We start from the raw sequence: 19,954 nt of genomic DNA, 5'->3' as shown, positions 1-19,954 counted from the left end.
GTTTATCAGAGTTGCTTTAGCAGTGAACCTACATTTTATTCTTGCCCGTGTCCTCTGAAATGTTTATTAGATAATGTCCTCATCAGTTTTCAGTCACTATGTGAAAATGTCAGATTTCTGTCATCCACATGGAAACAAGTTAAACTCTTTCCATTATTACCTTTTTCTTCTAGTATTTTACCTTTCTCCTTTCATTCACAGCCAAACTTATAAAAATAATAAGCTGTCCTTGTTTCTAATTTTCATCTTTCATGTGCTTTTCAACTGATTACAATATGTTTCTACTCATGCTACTACATTAAGATAGCTCTGAGATTGACAGCGCCTTCTCAACTGATAAATGAGATGGATATTTAAAAAATCTTATCTAAACCCTGTGGTCTTCAAAACTGTTGATGACATCTTCCCGGAAACTCACTCAGCTTTCTAGCCACATCACTTTCACTTGATTCTTCTTATCTGACTTTTGTTCTCATTTTCTTTCCTGTTCACATGCTCCTTGGGTGAGCGCATCCATTTTCCATTGTTTCGGTTACCATCTGTATGTGGATAACTTCTGAATGTGTATACTTCTAGTTTAAAGTCCCTGGTATCTAACTGCCACTAGCCAACTAGGATATCTCTCAGGCTACTTAACCTTGTCAACTGCCCAAACTGAGCTAATTATTTTCTTTTGCTGTTCCCCTGTCAAAGCCACTGCCTCCTGTGTTCTCTGTCTCGGTGAAGGGCACATTTGGCCTTCTGTATCTGTAGGTTTCACATCTGTATATTCAATTAACCTTGGATTGAAAATATTAAAAAGCTTGAGGCCAGGAATTTGAGAACAGCCTGGGCAACATAGGGAGACCTCATCTCTACAAAAAAAATTTAAAAATTAGCTGGGCATGGTGGCATGCGCTTGTGTTCCCAGCTACTTGGGATACTGAGGTAGGAGGACTGCTTGAGCCCTAAGAGTTTGAGGCTACAGTGAGCTGTGATCACACCACTCACTGCACTTCAGCCTGGGTAACAGCAAGGCCCTGTCTCAAAAAACAAAAAAGAGAATATTAAAAAAAATTGTGTCCTTGTAAAAATGTACAGACTTTTTTTTCTTGCCATTATTCCATAAACATTGCAAGTAAACAACCATTTATATAGCATTTACACTGTATTAGGTATTGTAAATAATCTAGAGATAATTTAAAGGATACAGGAGGATGTGCCTAGGGTATATAACAGTGCCATTTCATGTCAGGGACTTAAGCATCTGTGTTTTGGTATCTATAGGAGTTCCTGAAACCAGTCTCCAATAGACACTGAGGTACAACTGTGGTACCCTCTGTTGTTGAAACCAAAAGCCTGGGCATCATTTTTCACTCCTCTCTTTCACCTCTATATCTAATCAGTCACCAAGCCCTGTTGGTTCTGTCTCCTAAATACGTCAAATCTGGTCACTTCTCTATCCCCTCCACCATCATTCTAATTCATGTTGCTGCTATCCCCTGCCTAGATTACTCCTAACTGATTTGTGTACTTCCAATCCACTCTCCACACTGGCCATAGGGATCTTTCAGAAATGAAAATCTGACCTAGCCACAACCCTGCTAAACTCAAATCTCTTGGTAAAGGCCAAACTCTTCTTATTCCACTTCCAACTTCACACTCTGTGCTTCTGCTACATTGGCCTTCTATCATTCTTTGTATATGCCATCCTGTCTTGCATTATGGGGCCTTTTGCACAATTTGTTTTTTTTCTATTTGATAGGGTTCTTTCTTGACTCCTCCTGCCTTTGTCCCTTCCTTTTGCCTGATTACTCCTGTTTATAACACGAGGTCTCTGCTCAGGTTTTTTTTTTTTTTTTTTTTTTTTTTTTTTTTTTTTTTTTTTTGAGATGGAGTTTCCCTTTGTCCCCCAGGCTGGAGTGCAATGGTGCGATCTCGGCTCACTGCAACCTCTGCCTCCCAGGTTCAAGTGATTCTTCACCTCGGCCTCCTTAGTAGCTGGGATTACAAGCATGTGCCACCATGCCCCTCTAATTTTTGTATTTTTAGTAGAGATGGGGTTTCACCATGCTGGCCAGGCTGCTCCCAAACTCCTGGCCTTGTGATCCACCTGCCTCGGGTTCCCAAAGTGCTGGGATTACAAGCGTGAGCCACTGCGCCCGGCCAGCTTTTTAAAGAAAATTTTAGAGGCGGGGGGCTCGCTTTGTAGCTCAGGCTGGTCTCGAACTCCTGGGTTCAAGTGATGCTGCTGCCTTGGCTTTCCAGGGGTGGGATTACTGACATGAGCCACTGCACCTGGCCTCTGCCCAGCTTTTGGGAAGTCTTCCCTAACCTCTTCAGATCTTTGTCAGGAATAGTCATATCACTTTTTTTTTTTTTTTTTTTTTGAGACAGGGTTGCACTCTGTCACCCAGGCTGGAGTGCAGTGGTGTGATCTCGGCTCACTGCAATCTCCACCTTCTGGGTTCAAGTGATTCTCCTGCCTTAGCCTTCGTAGTAGCTGGGACTACAGGCAGGTGCCACCATGCCTGACTGATTTTTATATTTTTAGTAGAGATGGGTTTTCTCCATGTTGGCCAGGCTGGTCTCGAACTCCTGGTCTCAAGTGATCTGCCTGCCTCGGCCTCCCAAAGTGTTGGGATTATAGGTGTGAGCCAGTGTGCCCAGCCTCAAAAAAAATTTGATGAATGGATGAATAAATGAGTCTCCTTCATGGGTTCATTTTCCTTCATATGAGTCTTAAAGGTGTTCCCAGATATCCTGCCTTCAGTCTTCCTTCTCTGTGTATAATCTGATTTTTCTCCCACCCATTTGTTAATGATTCCAACTCTGTACCTTTTTTTTCAAATTTTAAAACGTTTATTTTATTGGCACATAATAAATACACATTTGTTATATGCCAGTGTATATCTATTATGTGTCACATGTTCTTTGTCTATAATTTAGACTCTTCATTTGAGTTTATATTCACATATGTGTGCCTACTAGAAGTATTTGAAGGTATATGTGATCTATAGATATCTCTAAAGCCGATCTCATCATTACCTCTTCTTTTTCCATCATCTTACTTGCTTCTCCTGTATGGCAGTGATGTTAACTTTTAATCTCTCATCAAAGCTAGAAATCTCTGAGCTATTATACATAGCTTTGTCTTTCCTACCCTTCCCCCAGGTGTAGGGATTAATAATTCCAGTCCATTTAAGAAGGATTTATTAAAAATTTGTCTTGTATATGTATCAAATTTTGAACCCAAAGCTCCTAAATTTTACAGGCTATATGTGTGTACATTAGAATAAAAACCAAAAATACAGCACGCTTATTCTTTCACTTAAGAAGATGGGACTAATATTAGAGGACCAATGCACACTAATTTTTTTTTGAAGGCATATTTAAATTACTGTTGCATAACTACCCTAAAATGTAGCTACTTAAAAAATTACTTTGTTATGTTCATGGATACTGTGGGTTAGGATTTTGGACAGGGCATAGCAGGCATGACTTGCCTGTGTTCCACTGTGACTCTGGTTCATTTGGGAAGACATTAAGGCTGAGTGTTGACAGCTGGGTGAGAGATGGTCTGTAGTGTTGACTCTCATGTCTGACATGAGACATTAGCCTAGGGGGACTCAAGGACTGAAATTGCTAATGGAGCATCTGTAAGTGGCCTCTACTTATGGTTTGGGCTTTCTCAGAATGTAGCAGCCTCAGAATAGTGTATGACTTTAAAAAAAAATTTTTTTTTTTTTTAAATTTTTGAGACAAGAGTCTCGCTCTGTTGCCCAGGCTGGAGTGCAGTGGCGCAATCTCAGCTCCCTGCAACCTCTGTCTCCTGGGTTCAAGCAATTCTCTTGCCTCAGCCTCCTGAGTAGCTGGGATTACAGGCATGTGCCACCATGCCTGGCTAATTTTTGTATTTTCTTTTTTTTTTTTTTTTTTTGAGACGGAGTCTCGCTCTGTCGCCCAGGGTGGAGTGCAGTGGCGCAATCTCGGCTCACTGCAAGCTCCGCCTCCCGGGTTTGCGCCATTCTCCTGCCTCAGCCTCTCTGAGTAGCTGGGACTACAGGCGCCCGCCACCACGCCCGGCTAATTTTTTGTATTTTTAGTAGAGACGGGGTTTCGCCGTGGTCTCGATCTCCTGACCTCGTGATCCGCCCGCCTCGGCCTCCCAAAGTGATGGGATTACAAGCGTGAGCCACCGCGCCCGGCCAATTTTTGTATTTTTTAGTAGAGACAGGGTTTTGCCATATTGGCCTGGCTGGTCTCGAACTCCTGGCCTCAGGTGATCCACCCACCTTGGCCTCCCAAAGTGCTAGGATTACAGGCCTGAGCCACCCCTACTTTTTAATGACAGCTCAGGGCTCCAGAAGGAAGTGTTTTAGCAAACATGACGGAAACTTCGTTGCCTTTTCTGACCTGGTTTCTGAAGTCATGCAGCATTGCTTCAGCTGCATTCTCTTAAGTTACAGGAGAGTCAAAATCTACCGGATTCAAGGAGAGGGTGCATAGACCACTATATGTGATGATAGGAGTGTCAAGATCACATTATAGAAGACCATGTCGGATGGGAGATAGGCTTGTGGCCATCTTTGGAAAATGCAATCTTTCATACCTATACATGGATGAAATGTTGCTATAATAGATTGCCCCACCTTAGGGTATTGCCCAGTTGTTGGAATCCTTCCATGGCTCTGCCCCCTTACACTGTTCTCTGACTCTGGTGTCTGAAAATCTTGCTGGTCAATAAAATGGAAAACTTAACATTCATACAACTTACATTGAACCTTTCTAATAAACCTCTTTTTATATTGGAAGAATACCTGTGTGACATAGACATAAATTATTTTATTAATGTAATTGAAATTTTAGAAAAGTGGGGTGAAAGCATTACATATTCAACAGAAAGTAAATATGTTTCTGCTACTTAAAGTCATAGGAGCAAGATGTCAACTAAGTGGCATCTCGTTGCAAATGAGTACAATATTTTTATTTTTACAGATATGCAATATGATGAGGATGATGATGAAATCACCCCGGATTTGTGGCAAGAAGCATGCTGGATTGTAATCAGGTAACTTTGGACCAAACTGAATTAGCCTGAAAAGGCACTGTAGATTTCCTGCTTATTCTTCTTGAGCAATAGCTCTTCTATATAAAATGCTACATGAGAGTAGTTATTTTATTTATATATTTAACCTTTTAAGTATTTCAGACCTAAAAGTTACACAAAGAATTCATTTAATCACTTTAACCAGAGTCCGAAAATGTTACCCTGTACTACATTTCTTTGTCTTTTTCTCTTTTTGTACATATTTTTTTTTTCTGAAACATGTGAGAGTAACTTGCATATCATTTGACCCTGGGAGGCTGAGGCTACAGTGAGCCAAGATCGCACCGCCGCACTCCAGTCTTGGTGACAGAGTGAGACCTTGTTTCCCCAAAAAAAAAAAAAAAAAAAAAAAAAGAATAACTGCAGACATAAGGACATTCTTTTATATAATCACAATTATGGTGATCTTATTTAATCTGTAGACCTTACCCACATTTTGCCAGTTGTCCCACTGGTGTTGATAGCACAATAAAAATTTTTCTGATCCTGGATCCAACCTAGGATTACATACTGGATTTACTTGTCATGGCATATTCTTTTGTTTCCTTTAATCTCGAACAGTTCCTCAGTGTGTTTGTTCTTCTTTTTTTTACCTTGACATTTTTGAAGAATATGGGCCAGTTACTTTTTAGGATGCCTTTCAGTTTAGGTTTGTCTGATATTTCTCATAATTAGATTCAGATGATTACTTTTGGCAGAAGTGACATAGTCTCAGTGCATCATGTCAGGAGGCATGTTTGTTTCATTACTAGTAATGTTAATTTGATTGCTTAATTTTCTTGTTGTTTTAAATGGACAAAGTTAAAATTGGTTGTATTACATTCCGAATTCCCATCCAATTCTAAGTGTAACTAAATGTAATAAAATTGAGAGAAGCCTTGTATAGGTAAGAAAAGTAACTTATAAGTGATAAAGTAACATCCTGTAACCTTAGGATGTTAAAGGCTTATAACTCTTCTCTCATCCCCTGACAGCTGTTTTATATACAATAACATGATGATGAATGCCTCTCTGAGCCCCATAGCTCCAAGGTGCATGTCCTTTTGGTCAACACTCTCTCTTTTCAAAGAACACATGCTTCCGACATTCTGCCATTTGTATTCGGAGTATAACTGAATAACCTTTCTTGAACGTTGTTTTGTGAAAAAGATATTGATTCGCCTGTAATCCCAGCACTTTGGGATGCTGAGGCAGTCAGATCACTTGAGATCAGGAGTTGGAGACCAGCCTGGCCAACAGTGAAGCTCCGTCTTTACTAAAAAATACAAAAATTAGATGGGTGTGGTGGTGCACGCCTGTAATCCCAGCTACTTGGGAGGCTGAGGCAGGAGAATCGCCTGAACTTGGGAGGCAGAGTTTGCAGTTAGCTGAGGTGATGTCACTGCACTCCAGTCTGGGTGGCAGAGCGAGACTCAAAAAAAAAAAAAAAAGATGTTGATTCAGCATGTTGTCCAGAATCTTACAAACAGAAGTATTGAAAGCCAGGTGCTGTGGTGTGTGTGGGAGGCTGAGGCAGAAGGAACCCTTGAGCTCAGGAGTTTGAGTGTTGCCTGGGTAACATAGTGAGACCTTGTTTCTAAAAATAAATAATTAAAAAATAGATATTGAGTTTTTGGGATATAAGTATATATTTTTCCATAAGGAGTTGGGGGTGAAGATGGGAGCTGTGTTTCTGGTGGCAGGGTTTGGGGAAGGGGCCGGGGCGGCAGTTGCCATGTTTGGTTGCAAAGGTAGCAAGAAGCCCCTGAAACAGCCCAAGAAGCAGGCCAAGGAGATGGATGAGGAAGATACAGCTTTCAAGCAGAAACAAAAAGAGGAGCAGAAAAAGCTTTAAAACCGAAGGCTGTGGGGAAAGGGCCCCTGGCCACAGGTAGAATTAAGAAATTTGACAAAAAGGGTTGGCGAGGTGGCTCGCGCCTGTCCGTAATCCCAACACTTTGGGAGGCCGAGGCCGGTGGATCACTTGAGCTCAGGAGTTTGAGACCAGCCTGTGCAACATAGCCAGACCCTGTCTCTCTCTCTCTTTTTTTTTTTAAAGAAAGAAAAAAAGAGAAATCTGGCAAAAAGTCAGCTTTTCATTGTGCCTGAGGTGATGGTGACCTTTGATTCCATTGTATTTAAACATCTGTATTCCCTGCCATAATATCTTTTGCCACCTATAGCTAGAATGAAGCATTGTCTTGGAGCCATTTAAGAGTAAACTTTTGTAAACACAAAAAATAAAACAAATTGGCTGTAGAAGACTAAACTTTATTGAGACAGTTACATCTTCTGTGATGTTTGGGTGTTAAACACCAAGAGATATTTTATTAGGAAACAATAACCAGGTAGATGTTCTGTGGAGTGTGCCTATATTCTACATTCTCCCGGTAGAAAAAATATTTTATCTTAGATGAAAAGAAGTTGTTTTCAACGTATGTGGTAGATTGCTCAAGGATAAAATACTGTATTGTGAACTGTCATAGCATTTATCATTTGTTACAAAATAAATTATTTGATTTTTAAGTTTAAATTGACCGTAGATACTTTGGCTATTGAGAAATGAATTTTGATTTTTTTTTTACTTTTTAATATCAAGTGATCTTGTGAATGTGATATTAGTTAATATCACAAGTAACTTCATAAGATGACTTCAGGTAAAATAAACAGTAGAGATAATAAATATGAAATATTTATATAGTTTAGGTGTTTAAGCACCATTCTAATGATTTTGGGGAAAGTAGCTATAGTTCAGCTTCCTGGGGTAATGAAACTTATCTATAGTTTAGAAGCTATTTCATCTTAAATTGCCTATAAAAAAACCATTGCTATGTATATTACAGGCAATGCCATGTTTTTCTTACAATATCAATGGCTAATCCACATGGTTGTGAGAAATTTCTTTCCCATTATGTGACAGTGTGTACTGAAATAAATTGCCCCAACTGTTATTTAGGTCATACCTTACACATGTGTGATTGTCTGCTGTGTTTTCTACCATAGGACCTAACTTCTAATATTGGTGGCCATACTTGACTGGATCAGGGTGGGGCCAATTTGTTGGCCTGTCACTGATGTGTGAGGTGACCTGAGGAAGCCAAAATGGGAGGCTGATGATTAGTTGGACTCTGCATATTGTCTCAGAAAATTGATGTGAAGATGGGGGAGTCAGTAGTTGGGGAGTAGAAGCTAAGAAAGTCTCACAGATATAAGATGATAGAGGTCACAAGATATAGGAGTGGAGACGTGGAGGTGTGGTGGGGCACTTCCTACTGCTGAAGGGTGATGGGATAATCTCAAGGGTTGTGCTAGATCCTCTAGCCTCTGTGATGCCCAGCTTTGCGGCTGTCCCTGGATGGTAATAGGGAGTGATCTGTTGAGATCCTCTTGCACTTGTATCTACTTGTCTCTATATGTCTTTCCCACCCCTCACCTGAAAAGTATCTGTTCCTTATAAAAATAATGTCTACTTTTTAGATTGCAGATCTCTCAGCCATGCTGCATTTTTATCACCAGTCTTTTGCTGAGTATTTTTATGTAAAGACTTACTCTTCTTATCCTACCTTTAACAATTCAAAATAGAACTAATGATCTGTAACCTAAAGTTGGCATTTTCATGCATTATTTTAGTCATTAATATCACTACCCTCCCTCCTATTCAAATGAAAGTTCTTATTGTTATCTTTGACTTTTCTTTAGTTTTCTCTCCTGACACATTTGTCAAGAAATATTTCAAAGAGGTGGAATAAAATTTGTCCATAAAGGACATAAAGTTTTTTGTTTTTCTTTGAGACAGGGTTTCGCTGTCTCCCAGGCTGGAGTGCAATGATGCAATCATGACTCAATGCAGCCTCAAACTCCTGGGCTCAAGTGATCCCCCTACCTCAGCCTCTTGAGTACGTGGGACTATCTAGGCACATGCCACCATGCCTGGCTAATTTTTTTCTTATTTGTAGAAATGAGGTCTCATTACATTGCCCAGGCTGAACTCAAGCAATCCTCCTGCCTTGGCCTCCCAGGAGCTGGGATCCTTATAGTTCTTATATCGTGCTTTAAGTATTTTCCCCCCAAATAAAAGCTGCTTTTCCCCAAATAATAAGTTCTACAAAGAAAATATGCCCGGTTTCATCCTTTTTAAGATACCTCATTGTCTTGTTTAGTGGTTGACATATAATGGTTGGTATTTTATGACTGTTTGTTGAATAATGAAAATGGGGAATTATGCTAGAAATTATCACTGAGTTGCAACTGACTGAACTCAAATATTTTCCCAGTTCCTATTTTGATGAGAAAGGCTTGGTCAGACAACAGCTGGATTCTTTTGATGAGTTTATTCAGATGTCTGTTCAAAGAATTGTGGAAGACGCTCCTCCTATAGACCTACAGGCTGAAGCTCAGCATGCTAGTGGAGAAGTTGAAGAACCGGTAAGATAGTTCTAATAGTTACACAGGTACAAGAAGAGTATTTGTTTGAAATTTTAGCCCTTCTCTTACCTGGCTTAAAGGTTAAAAAAAGTCAGTTGGAGCTTTTAGCAAAGTACTTACAGCACCGTCAGTCACTTTCTGATTTATTCTTTCTAATGAAGAGGTGTGTTTTTTTGCAAGTTATCCCATCCTTATTCACATAGTAGGTATTGAATAGCTGGGAAGAGAGGACTCTGAAATATGAGCAAATAAGAGAAGTGAGCCAGAGATGGTCACATTGCTTTAGATAGATAACCCCACTTTTTTCTCTCACAGTGTAAAAATAATAAAAAATGTTTGAAGGAATTTTCATCTGATTTTATGTATTGCATGAAGTACATTATTATAACCATATGAGATAAGAAAGGAAAATCGCCCAAACATATCAGCCATCTTTATTAAGCTTCTTGTAGCTTTTGCTCACATAATGCAGGTTTTTTAGCATTGTTAAAATCATGCTAAGGGTATAATTTTATAATTTGGTTTTATATAAGTGATTATAAGAAGTATGTAGTCCAAAATAATGACTGTCCCAGTTTTAGAGAAGTTGAGAGGCAGCTGTTGGAACATATTGGACTTTGAGAGACAGGGAAAACTGAGAAACAAAGTGAGGTAGGGAAAGCCCCCAAAATAGAGCTAGACACAGGGAGAGTTCATTGTTTCTAGCCTGATCAGTTTCTCTTCTGTATAGCTTATCTTCTTTTTTTTTTTTTTTTTTTTTTTTTTGAGACAGAGTCTTGCTCTATCGCCCAGGCTGGAGTGCAATGGCGCAATCTCGGCTCACTGCAAGCTCCGCCTCCCGGGTTCACGCCATTCTCCTGCCTCAGCCTCTCCGAGTAGCTGGGACTACAGGCGCCCGCCACCACGCCCGGCTAATTTTTTGTATTTTTAGTAGAGACGGGGTTTCACCGTGGTCTCGATCTCCTGACCTCGTGATCCTCCCGCCTCGGCCTCCCAAAGTGCTGGGATTACAAGCGTGAGCCACCGCGCCCGGCATTTTTTTGTATTTTTAGTAGAGATGGTGTTTCACATGTTGCTCAGGCTGATCTCCAACTCCTGACCTCAAGTGATCCACCTGCTTCAGCCTCCCAGAGTGCTGAGATTATAGGCATGAGCCACTGCACCTGGCTTGTTGGGTCATTTTTTTCTTCATGGTCTTTGTATAACAAGCCAGATAACAATATAACATAGCAAATTCAACGTGCCAGTAACAGAAGTACTAAAAGAGGAGGAGATCTCTAACACCTAGTTATCAGAGCTTAGTAGAAAAGATAGAAGAGACTTAAATTTACTATGAAGAACTCTCTTAGAAGAGAAAAGGTGCTTAGTCGTTTCAGCAAGGAAATATTTGGTGTGGCCAGCGCGATGGTTCGTGCCTATATTTTCAGCACTTTGGGAGGCCGAGGCGGGCAGATCACCTGAGGTCAAGAGTTTGAGACCAGCCTGGCCAATATGGTGAAACCCCGTCTGTACTAATAAGGTACAAAAATTAGCCGGGTGTGGTGCCAGGCGCCTATAGTCCCAGCTACTAGGGAGGCTGAGACAGGAGAATTGCTTGAACATGGGAGACGGAGGTTGCAGCGAGCTGAGATGGCACCACTGCACTCCAGCCTGGGCGAGAGGTTGAGACTCTGTCTCAAAAAAAAAAAAAAAAAAAAAGAAAAGAAAGAAAATACTTGGTGTATTTAGGCTGGGGATGGGATGGGGACCACATTGATCAGTATGTGATTTTGGCTTATCTATTTTTTTTTTTTTTGAGACAGAGTCTCGCCCTGTTGCCCAGGCTGGAATGCAGTGGCGCGATCTCCGCTCACTGCAGGCTCCGCCTTCCGCGTTCACGCCATTCTCCTGCCTCAGCTTTCCTAGTAGCTGGGACTGCAGGCGCCCGCCACCACACCTGGCTAATTTTTTTGTATTTTTAGTAGAGACAGGGTTTCGCTGTATTAGCCAGGATGGTCTCGATCTCCTGACCTCATGATCTGCCCTCCTTGGCCTCCCAAAGTGCTGGGATTACAGGGCTTCTCTATTTTTAATAGGCATTAGGAAGATAAGATAGAACCCGATTGTTGAAAGCTTTGAATGTCATTGGATGTTATGAGGAATTACTGAGAGACTGTCAAAGAATATACATAAAGCATTATTTTAGAAAAGTTACTTTGGAAAGTGATGCTTGCTTGGAATAGAAAGAGGCTAGAGGAGGCCAGATGTGGTGGCTCATGCCTGTAATCCCGGCACTTTGGGAGGCCTAGGCAGGCAGATCTCTTGAGGCCAGGAGTTTGAGACCATCCTGGCCAGCTTGGTGAAACCCCATCTCTACCAAAAAATACAAAAATTAGCCGGGCCTGGTGGCACGCATGTAGTCCCGGCTACTCGGGAGGCTGAGGCAGGAGAATCACTTGAACCCAGGAGTTGGAGGCTGCAGTGAGCTGAGATCATGCCACTGCACTTCATCCTGGGTGACAGAGTGAGACCCTATCTCAAACAAAACAAAACAAAACAAAAGAGACTGGAGGAGATAAAAATCTTAGAATAGCCTATGATTAAGATAATAATGACCTAGACTAGATGATGGCACAGATAAGGAGTAGAGGGTTGGCTTCCCTTTGGTTTGTTATCACCACCGTTCTCTTTGCCCTTTATCTACCCCAGCTTGGGAGACTTGAGTGTCAATAATTAATCATTAGTAAAACGTCTGCTTACTCCTGTTTTCTTCTCTGGGACTTGATTTAGAGAAAAGTACGCTATCCATTTATCTCTAGAAAGTTGTCCTCATGGATCTTGTTTTATTAGGCAGCAAGTGAATGTTTAATTGAAAAATTTCTTTTTTTGCTACGGACTAAGCTATATTCCAGCCAGAGTTGGAAGTTCTCAGCCCTTTATATAGAATGATTAGGATATTTTGTGTGTTTTTTAAAATAAAAAAAATTTTTCTTTTGTTAACTCTACTCCTTTGACAGATTAATTTGTATGTTTAATTGAAGAGTTAGGTTTATTTTTTAAAATGTTCTATTGATTAGATTAGAGCACAGTTCTAGTTGTCTGGATTTGTTATCTTTGTTCTCTGGTCACTTTGTATTTTTGATGATGCTTACCAAGGAGAGGGCATAAGAAACTATATAGATCAGTAATGTAAATCCATTTTAACTGTTTGATATAAACTCAGCACATGATGTGTACAGTCTTTACTTTTAGTATATTAAGTCTCTTTTTGTCTTCTGCCTTAAAGCAATTAGCAGATCCTTTTGTAGTTGATAAGTGTGATGACTGGGTGTGAGATGTGCCTTCCTTAAACCTTGTTACAAACCTTGTTAGCACATTACCTGTCTAATGTGAAAAAAAAATTTTTAAGAAAAGAGGGAAAAAGAGAAAGTGATTTGGTTTAAAACTTAGCGTCTGTGCAATATGGATATTGACTTTGGGAAGTCCCCATTTAAGTAAAATGGATTAATTTTGCTGGTTTGTAGAGCTGCTTCTACTTAAAATGTTAATGTCAATTAAAATGGAATCATTAAAACTTTTATGGAAAAACTATTTACCCTTTTCATGTTTTTTTGTTTAATTTCAGCCAAGATATTTGCTGAAGTTTGAACAAATTTATCTTTCCAAGCCTACCCATTGGGAAAGAGATGGTGCTCCTTCACCAATGATGCCCAATGAAGCTAGATTAAGGAATCTCACGTAAGAAAGAATTTTTCCTTGTCAGCAGCAGATAGTGAAATAGAATTCTGAAAATGTAATTTTAACCACTGAGGATTTGTTTTAACAGATACCCTATTGCTTAACTGTAATCTACTTTTATTTTCAAAGGTATTCTGCTCCGCTTTATGTTGATATAACAAAAACAGTCATTAAAGAAGGTGAAGAACAACTTCAGACTCAGCATCAGAAAACTTTTATAGGAAAAATTCCAATTATGTTGCGGTCAACTTACTGCCTTTTGAATGGCTTGACAGATCGTGATCTTTGTGAGTTAAATGAATGCCCTTTGGATCCTGGTGGCTATTTCATTATTAATGGATCAGAAAAGGTATAGTAACATTATTTTAAAAAATTACAAAATGGTAGTTAAAATTTAGTTTAAAGTTGAAATGAAGAAAAAAAAAAAAAAGATTTTCATGCAGGATAACCTGGCAGTGACAGTTGACTTATTTAGGGTATGACAGCTAAACTTATATTAACCAAAGCTTTATTTAGCTGTATATAACATGCACTGGAAATTTGGTCAGTTTTGGTCAGTTTTGGAGTTTATGTATTTCTATGAAGCATTTATGCAAAATGGAGTTTGTAAAGTTGAAGAATTAAATATTTCAGTGAGCCTATATGATCAGATTAAATTAAGATGCAGATTTTACTCTCTTTTCTCTTCGGTGATCTTTTGGATTTTATGGCTGTAACTTTCTTATTGTCCAAATAGGTTCTGATTGCCCAAGAGAAAATGGCAACAAACACAGTTTATGTGTTTGCCAAAAAGGATTCTAAATATGCCTACACAGGAGAGTGTAGATCATGTCTGGAGAATTCTTCCCGACCCACCAGTACTATATGGGTTAGCATGCTGGCAAGAGGAGGACAGGTATGGACTGGATATGATGTTATTTGGGTTTATTCCTTTGTGCTTTGTTTTAAAATTTGCTAGACTGCATTCTTGGTCCAGAGAAGCTTTTCTGGAGCATGTTGTTGTTATATATCGTATTGTTTACCTATCGCTGTGTAACAAATTACTCCTCTAGCAACATTTATCATCTCACGGCTTCTGTGAGTCAGGAATCTGGGTGTAGCTTAGCTGGGTCTTTTGGCCAAGTAACTCTCCCAAGGCTGCAATCAGGTGTTTCCCTGGGCTGCCATAATCTCGAGTCATTCACATGGTTGTCTGCAGGATTTAGTTCTTCATTGGCTGTTGGACTGAATCTCAGGTCTTTGCTCCCTGTTGGCTGGAAGCCTTTCTTTGTTCCTTGCCATGTGGGCCTCTGCGTATAGCAGCTGACAGCAGCATAGCAGCTTGCTTCTTCAGAGAGAGTAAGCAAAAAGAGCCATAGAGAGTACGAGCAAGGTGGAAATCAGTCTTTTATAACTTAAAAGTGGTTGCAACATCCTGTCATTTTTGCCATGTTCTTTTTGTTGGTTGCAAGTCAGTATGTCCAGCTCACACTGAGGAGGGTATTACAAGGGCAACAGTAGGAGGCAGGAATCATTGGGTACCAGCTAAGAAGCTGCAGACCATTGGTATAGTTATAAGCATAGGTTGCCTATAATAATGGAATCTAGTAGTAGCTAGCAGTTCTTAAATATTTGCTGTATGCCAATTCTGTTACTCAGATTGCTTGATTTAATTTCTACAGCTATCTTGGAAAACCTCTATTTCAGTTTGTGTGTGTGTGTGTGTGTGTATATATATATATATATATATTTTTTTTTTTTTTTTTTTTTTTTTTTGAGACGGAGTCTTGCCCTGTCGCCAGGCTGCAGTGCAATGGCATGATCTTGGCTCACTGCAATCTCCGCCTCCCAGGTTCAAGTGATTCCCCTGCCTCAGCCTCCTGAGTAGCTGGGACTACAGGCATGCACCACCATGCCCTGCTAATTTTTTGTGTTTTTTAGAAGAGATGGGGTTTCACCATGTTGGTCAGGATGGTCTCGATCTCCTGACCTCGTGATCCACCCTCCACAGCCTCCCAAAGTGCTGGGATTACAGGCATGAGCCACTGCGCCCGGCCAGGTGTTTTAAATAATTAAAATGGTTTTTATTTGTGAATGAGAGTGAATGTTTTTTGGTAACTGGTGTTTCCATTTGTTTTTTGTAATTTTTTAAAAGGCTTTATTTTATTTTCAATTTTATTTAATAATTATGCATGTGTGGGATGCAATGTGATATTTTGATACATGTATACAATGTGTAATGATCAAATTAGGGTACTTAGCATACCTGTCACCTCAAGCATGTTTTTCATAATATTTTATTTGTAAGATAAGCATTCTTCCCATGTGCACAACATTGCTGGGTATTGTTAAGAGATCATTAAAACACACAATCCTTATTGAGAAGGTGGCCAGGTGTGGTGGCTCATGCCTGTAATCCCACACTTTGGGAGGCTGAGGTGAGTGGATTGCTTGAGCCCGGGATGTGAGACCAGCCTGGGCAACATGGCAAAACACTTTCTCTAGCAAAACAACAACAACAAAAACCCAAAAATTAGCTGGATGTGGTGGCAGGCATCTGTAGTCCTGGTTACTCGGGAAGCTGAGGTGGGAAGATGGCTTGAGTGCTGAGGTTGCAGTGAGCCCAGATTGGTGCCACTGCACACCAGCATGGGTGACAGAGCCAGAGCCTGTTCCAAAAAGAAAAAAAGTGAAAAAAAAAAGTAATGGTTTTATTGGGAATACAAGCTTTAGACATTAAATGGTAGTGACACAGTGCAGAGGCCAAATGACACCTATTACATATAACAGTTTTATAGAAATTTGGAGGAGAATGAGGTTACTAGTATGTTGTGGTCCATGCAAAGGTTTTTTTTTTTTTGGAGACAGGGTCTCATTCTGTTGCCTAGGCTGGAGTGCAGTGGCGCGATCTCGGCTCACTGCAACCTCTACCTCCTGGCTCAAGCAATTCTCGTGCTTCAGCCTCCCAAGTAGTTAGATTATAGGCATGCTCCCCCACACCTGGCTAATTTTTGTATTTTTAGTAGAGACAGGGTTTCACTGTGTTGCCTAGGTCTCGAACTCCTGAGCTCAAGTGACCTGCCTGCCTTGGCCTTCCAAAGTGCTGGCATGAGCCCCCGCCCCTGACTAGTTCATGAAACTTAATAGAGAAGATGGGACTTGACTTGCACTTTGAAAGATGGTATGGATTTATATAAGCAGAGAAACTGGAAGGACATTCTTATTAGAGGAGAGTGGGGATGAGTATTTGGAGAATCACTGGAAGATAGCTCTAATTGAGCTGGATGGAGTATGTTGAATAGTGAGTGACAAGTAGATGATCAGGGTGGATCTGGATTAGTGGATCTTAACTAAAGGTTCACATCAATAACCTAAGACTCTTCCAAGTACAAAAGGGGCCCCGTTTCCAAATCTGCTGACCCAATAGTGGGAATGGGAGTGGAATGGGGCCCAGGTATAAGTATTTGAAAGAGGTCCCCAGGTGATTGTGATGTGCATTCTTTGTCGAGAGGCATCGGCCTGGATGACAGAGAGCAAAGACATAAACAGTATATTAGGGAGACTCTCATGGCAACTCTGAGCCAAATGAATTAATTAGAGACAGAGAAAGGAAAATGATCTGGATTTGGTGATAGGTTTGATAAGATAAAAGGATGACTCAATTAAGATACTACGGTTTGTATTCTGAGGTTCCAGGAGAGTGGTGAACTTCAAGTAACTGATATAGGAGAGAACATAATAAGTTCAGTTTTAGATAAGATTTTTGGGGAGTGCATGTTGTAGACATTTTTTTTTCTTTAAAAATTTTTTTTTTTTTTGGAGACTAAGTCTGGAGTGGCTCTATCCCAGCTCACTGCAACATCCGCCTCCCAGGTTCAAGTGATTCTCCTGCCTCAGCCTCCTGAGTAGCTGGGATTACAGGCATGTGCCACCATGCCCAGCTAATTTTGTATATTTAGTAGAGACAGGGTTTCACCATGTTAGCCAGGCTGATCTCGAACTCCCAACCTCTGGTGATCCACCCGCCTTGGCCTCCCAAAGTGCTGGGATTGCAGGCATGAGCCACTGTGCCCGGCTATACTGTTTTTTAATGTTCTGCTTGTTCTGGGATAAGATCTATGATGAAACAAATAATAGACTAAATGGAATAATTGATGTCCAGGTAGAAACAACCAATTGGCATTTGGAGATATGGGGGCTGAGGGTACAAGAAAAAGATCAAGATAAAGATTTGGGTGTCATTTATGAAAAGTTGTTACTGAACAAGCCCACGAGAGGAGTTCTGAAGCAAGAGGCCTGTGGTGGGAGGAGGAAGATGACAGAAGTTATTAGAGGGATTATAATAATGTAGGGTTATGAGGCCAAGGGAAGATAGAGTGAAATTAATACTGAAGCAAACAAATATGATTAAAACTGAGAAGTCAGGTATGTCATAGGTTAGTAACTTTTAATTTGTCTTTGTATGTGTGTACAATTAAAGAGGGAGAAATTGGAAAAAAGAAGCTGTGTGAAAGGGGCTGTTAGTTTTGAAACACTGAGACAAGGAAATGCCTCACCGACCAGCTCTGATTTAATATTTATTTTTCATTGTGTGCTTAGCTTTTTTCCATATTTGTCTATCCATATTGTCTCTCTCTTTTTTTTTTTTTTTTTTTACCTCTCATCTATTTCTTTCTTCCAGAGGTTTAATTTTTTGGAGGGGGGATAGGTTGGGGAGGGTGAGGAATCAGTATGCATTTTTTTTGCAGCCAAAAGTGATTTCCAAATACAGTATTGGGTAATTCTGAGAGAATCTTGGCAGGCAGATAGGAAAGAATGGAAGTTGTCTCAGGTCTAAATGACCAGCCTGTGTGTAAAATTAGTATACTTGTTTCAGTGGTTTTGAAAACCAGTCATAGGAGGTTCCTCACAGTATTGGGAGGCATGCTTCTTTTGAAATGTGCACAAAGAATATATATATATATAATAGTTCTCTTGATGTTTTTACATTGCTGTGAGCTTTTGTATATTCATGTTCTAATGGTACTTTATTTTTCTAGGGTGCCAAGAAGAGTGCTATTGGTCAGCGCATTGTGGCGACTCTACCATATATCAAGCAAGAAGTTCCCATCATTATTGTGTTCAGAGCATTAGGTTTTGTGTCTGACAGAGATATTTTAGAACATATTATTTACGATTTTGAAGATCCAGAGATGATGGAAATGGTAATGTGAAAGCAAAATGTATTCACAGAGCTTTATAAGAAATTTAGAGTTACTGATTGTTGCTAACCTTAAAACAGTAGAAAGCGGTTCTGAAGAGTAATTTAGCTGTCACAAATCTCCTGCCATTTACTGTGTAGTGAAAGCTTTCAGCCCTGCCTGGGTCTCTTATCTGACAGTTTGTTGTAAAGTAGACATGAAAACCAGAGGCAGCTGGAGTTAATGACAGCAGCAAGAAGAACACTGGTAAGGAAGCTTGCAGAAGCACACTAGCTTCGTGCAATTTAGTAAAAAGAGAAAATGAGTAGTTGATACCTGTTGTTTAACTTTTTATTTTGAAATAATTTCAGACTTACAGAGAAGTTACAAAAAGGCCAGTTATGGTGATTCATGCCTATAATCTCAGCACTTTGGGAGGCCAGGGCGGGAGGATCACTTGAGTCCACGAGACCAGCCTGGGCAACATAGGGAGACCTGTCTCTACAAAAAATACAAAAGGTTAACCAGGCATGGTGGCGTGTGCCTGTAGTCCCAGCTACTATGGAGGCTGAGGTGGTAAGATCGCTTGAGCCCAGGAGGTGGAGGTTGCAGTGAACCCTAATCATGCCTCCCCACTCCAGCCTGGATGACAGAGTAAGACCTTGTCTCAAAATAAGAACAGTTGCAAGAATAATATATAAAAGTCTTATATGCTCTTCACCCAAATTCAACAGTTGTTACTTTTGTCACGTTTGCTTTATTATTCATTCTTCCTATATATAACACATTTTTTTTCTGGACCATTGGCGAGTAAGTTACAGGCAATAGCCTCTTACTCCTAAAGACTTCAGTGTATATTTCCTAAGAATTGGTACATTCACTGAAATAATCATAGTATAATTATTTAAATTAGAAAATTTTACTTAGATACAATACTGTTTTTTTGGGGGGGGGCAGGGGGATAGAGTCTCGCTGTGTTGCCTAGGCTGGAATACAGTGGCACGATCTCGGCTCACCACAACCTCCGTCTCCCGGGTTCAAGCGATTCTCCTGCCTCAGCCTCCCAAGTAACTGGGACTACAGGCAAGCGCCACCACGCCCAGCTAATTTTTGTATTTTTAGTAGAGATGGGGTTTCACTGTGTTGGCCAGGCTGGTCTCAAACGCTTGACCTAAGGTGATCTGCCCGCCTCGGCCTCCCAAAGTGATAGGATTACAACAATACTGTTAATGTACAGATCTTACTCAGATTTTTGTCAGTTGTCCTGATAATATTGAAAACTATTAAGTAATAAGATCTGTACATTAATAGTGTGTAGTAATTCAAGTTTAATCTCTTTTATAGTTCAGAGTTCAATTCAGAATAACGCATCGCATTTTGATCGTATGTCTTTTTAGTCTTTTACAATCCTTCCTTGGCCTTATTTTTGTTGGAGACAAGGTCTCGCTTTGTCGCCCAGGCTGGAGTGCAGTGGCACAATCTCAGCTCTGCCTCCCAGCTTCAAGCGATTCTCCTGCCTCAGCCTTGTGAGTAGCTGGGATTACAGGCGCGTGCCACCACACCTGGCTAATTTTTGTATTTTTAG

General features: G+C 40.3%; 1 protein-coding gene and 1 pseudogene across 1 annotated transcript in view; both read left to right on the top strand.

The window, feature by feature from the left end:
- POLR2B (RNA polymerase II subunit B) overlaps nucleotides 1-19,954 on the top strand; it is a 55,109-nt gene that overhangs the window by 2,699 nt on the left and 32,456 nt on the right. The window contains exons 2-7 of the mRNA XM_030818886.1: nucleotides 4,978-5,050; nucleotides 9,343-9,493; nucleotides 13,098-13,210; nucleotides 13,340-13,559; nucleotides 13,947-14,105; nucleotides 18,229-18,393. Coding sequence (XP_030674746.1) covers nucleotides 4,978-5,050; nucleotides 9,343-9,493; nucleotides 13,098-13,210; nucleotides 13,340-13,559; nucleotides 13,947-14,105; nucleotides 18,229-18,393 — 881 coding nt within the window. The remainder of the gene's footprint in view (nucleotides 1-4,977; nucleotides 5,051-9,342; nucleotides 9,494-13,097; nucleotides 13,211-13,339; nucleotides 13,560-13,946; nucleotides 14,106-18,228; nucleotides 18,394-19,954) is intronic.
- Nucleotides 12,769-12,862, top strand: LOC115836842 (annotated as a pseudogene).

The sequence above is a fragment of the Nomascus leucogenys genome, chromosome 9 (genome assembly GCF_006542625.1).
Source record: "Nomascus leucogenys isolate Asia chromosome 9, Asia_NLE_v1, whole genome shotgun sequence".
Taxonomy (NCBI): Eukaryota; Metazoa; Chordata; class Mammalia; order Primates; family Hylobatidae; genus Nomascus; species Nomascus leucogenys.
Note: the sequence above shows the minus strand (reverse complement) of the source record. Positions and strands in the feature narration are given on the sequence as shown.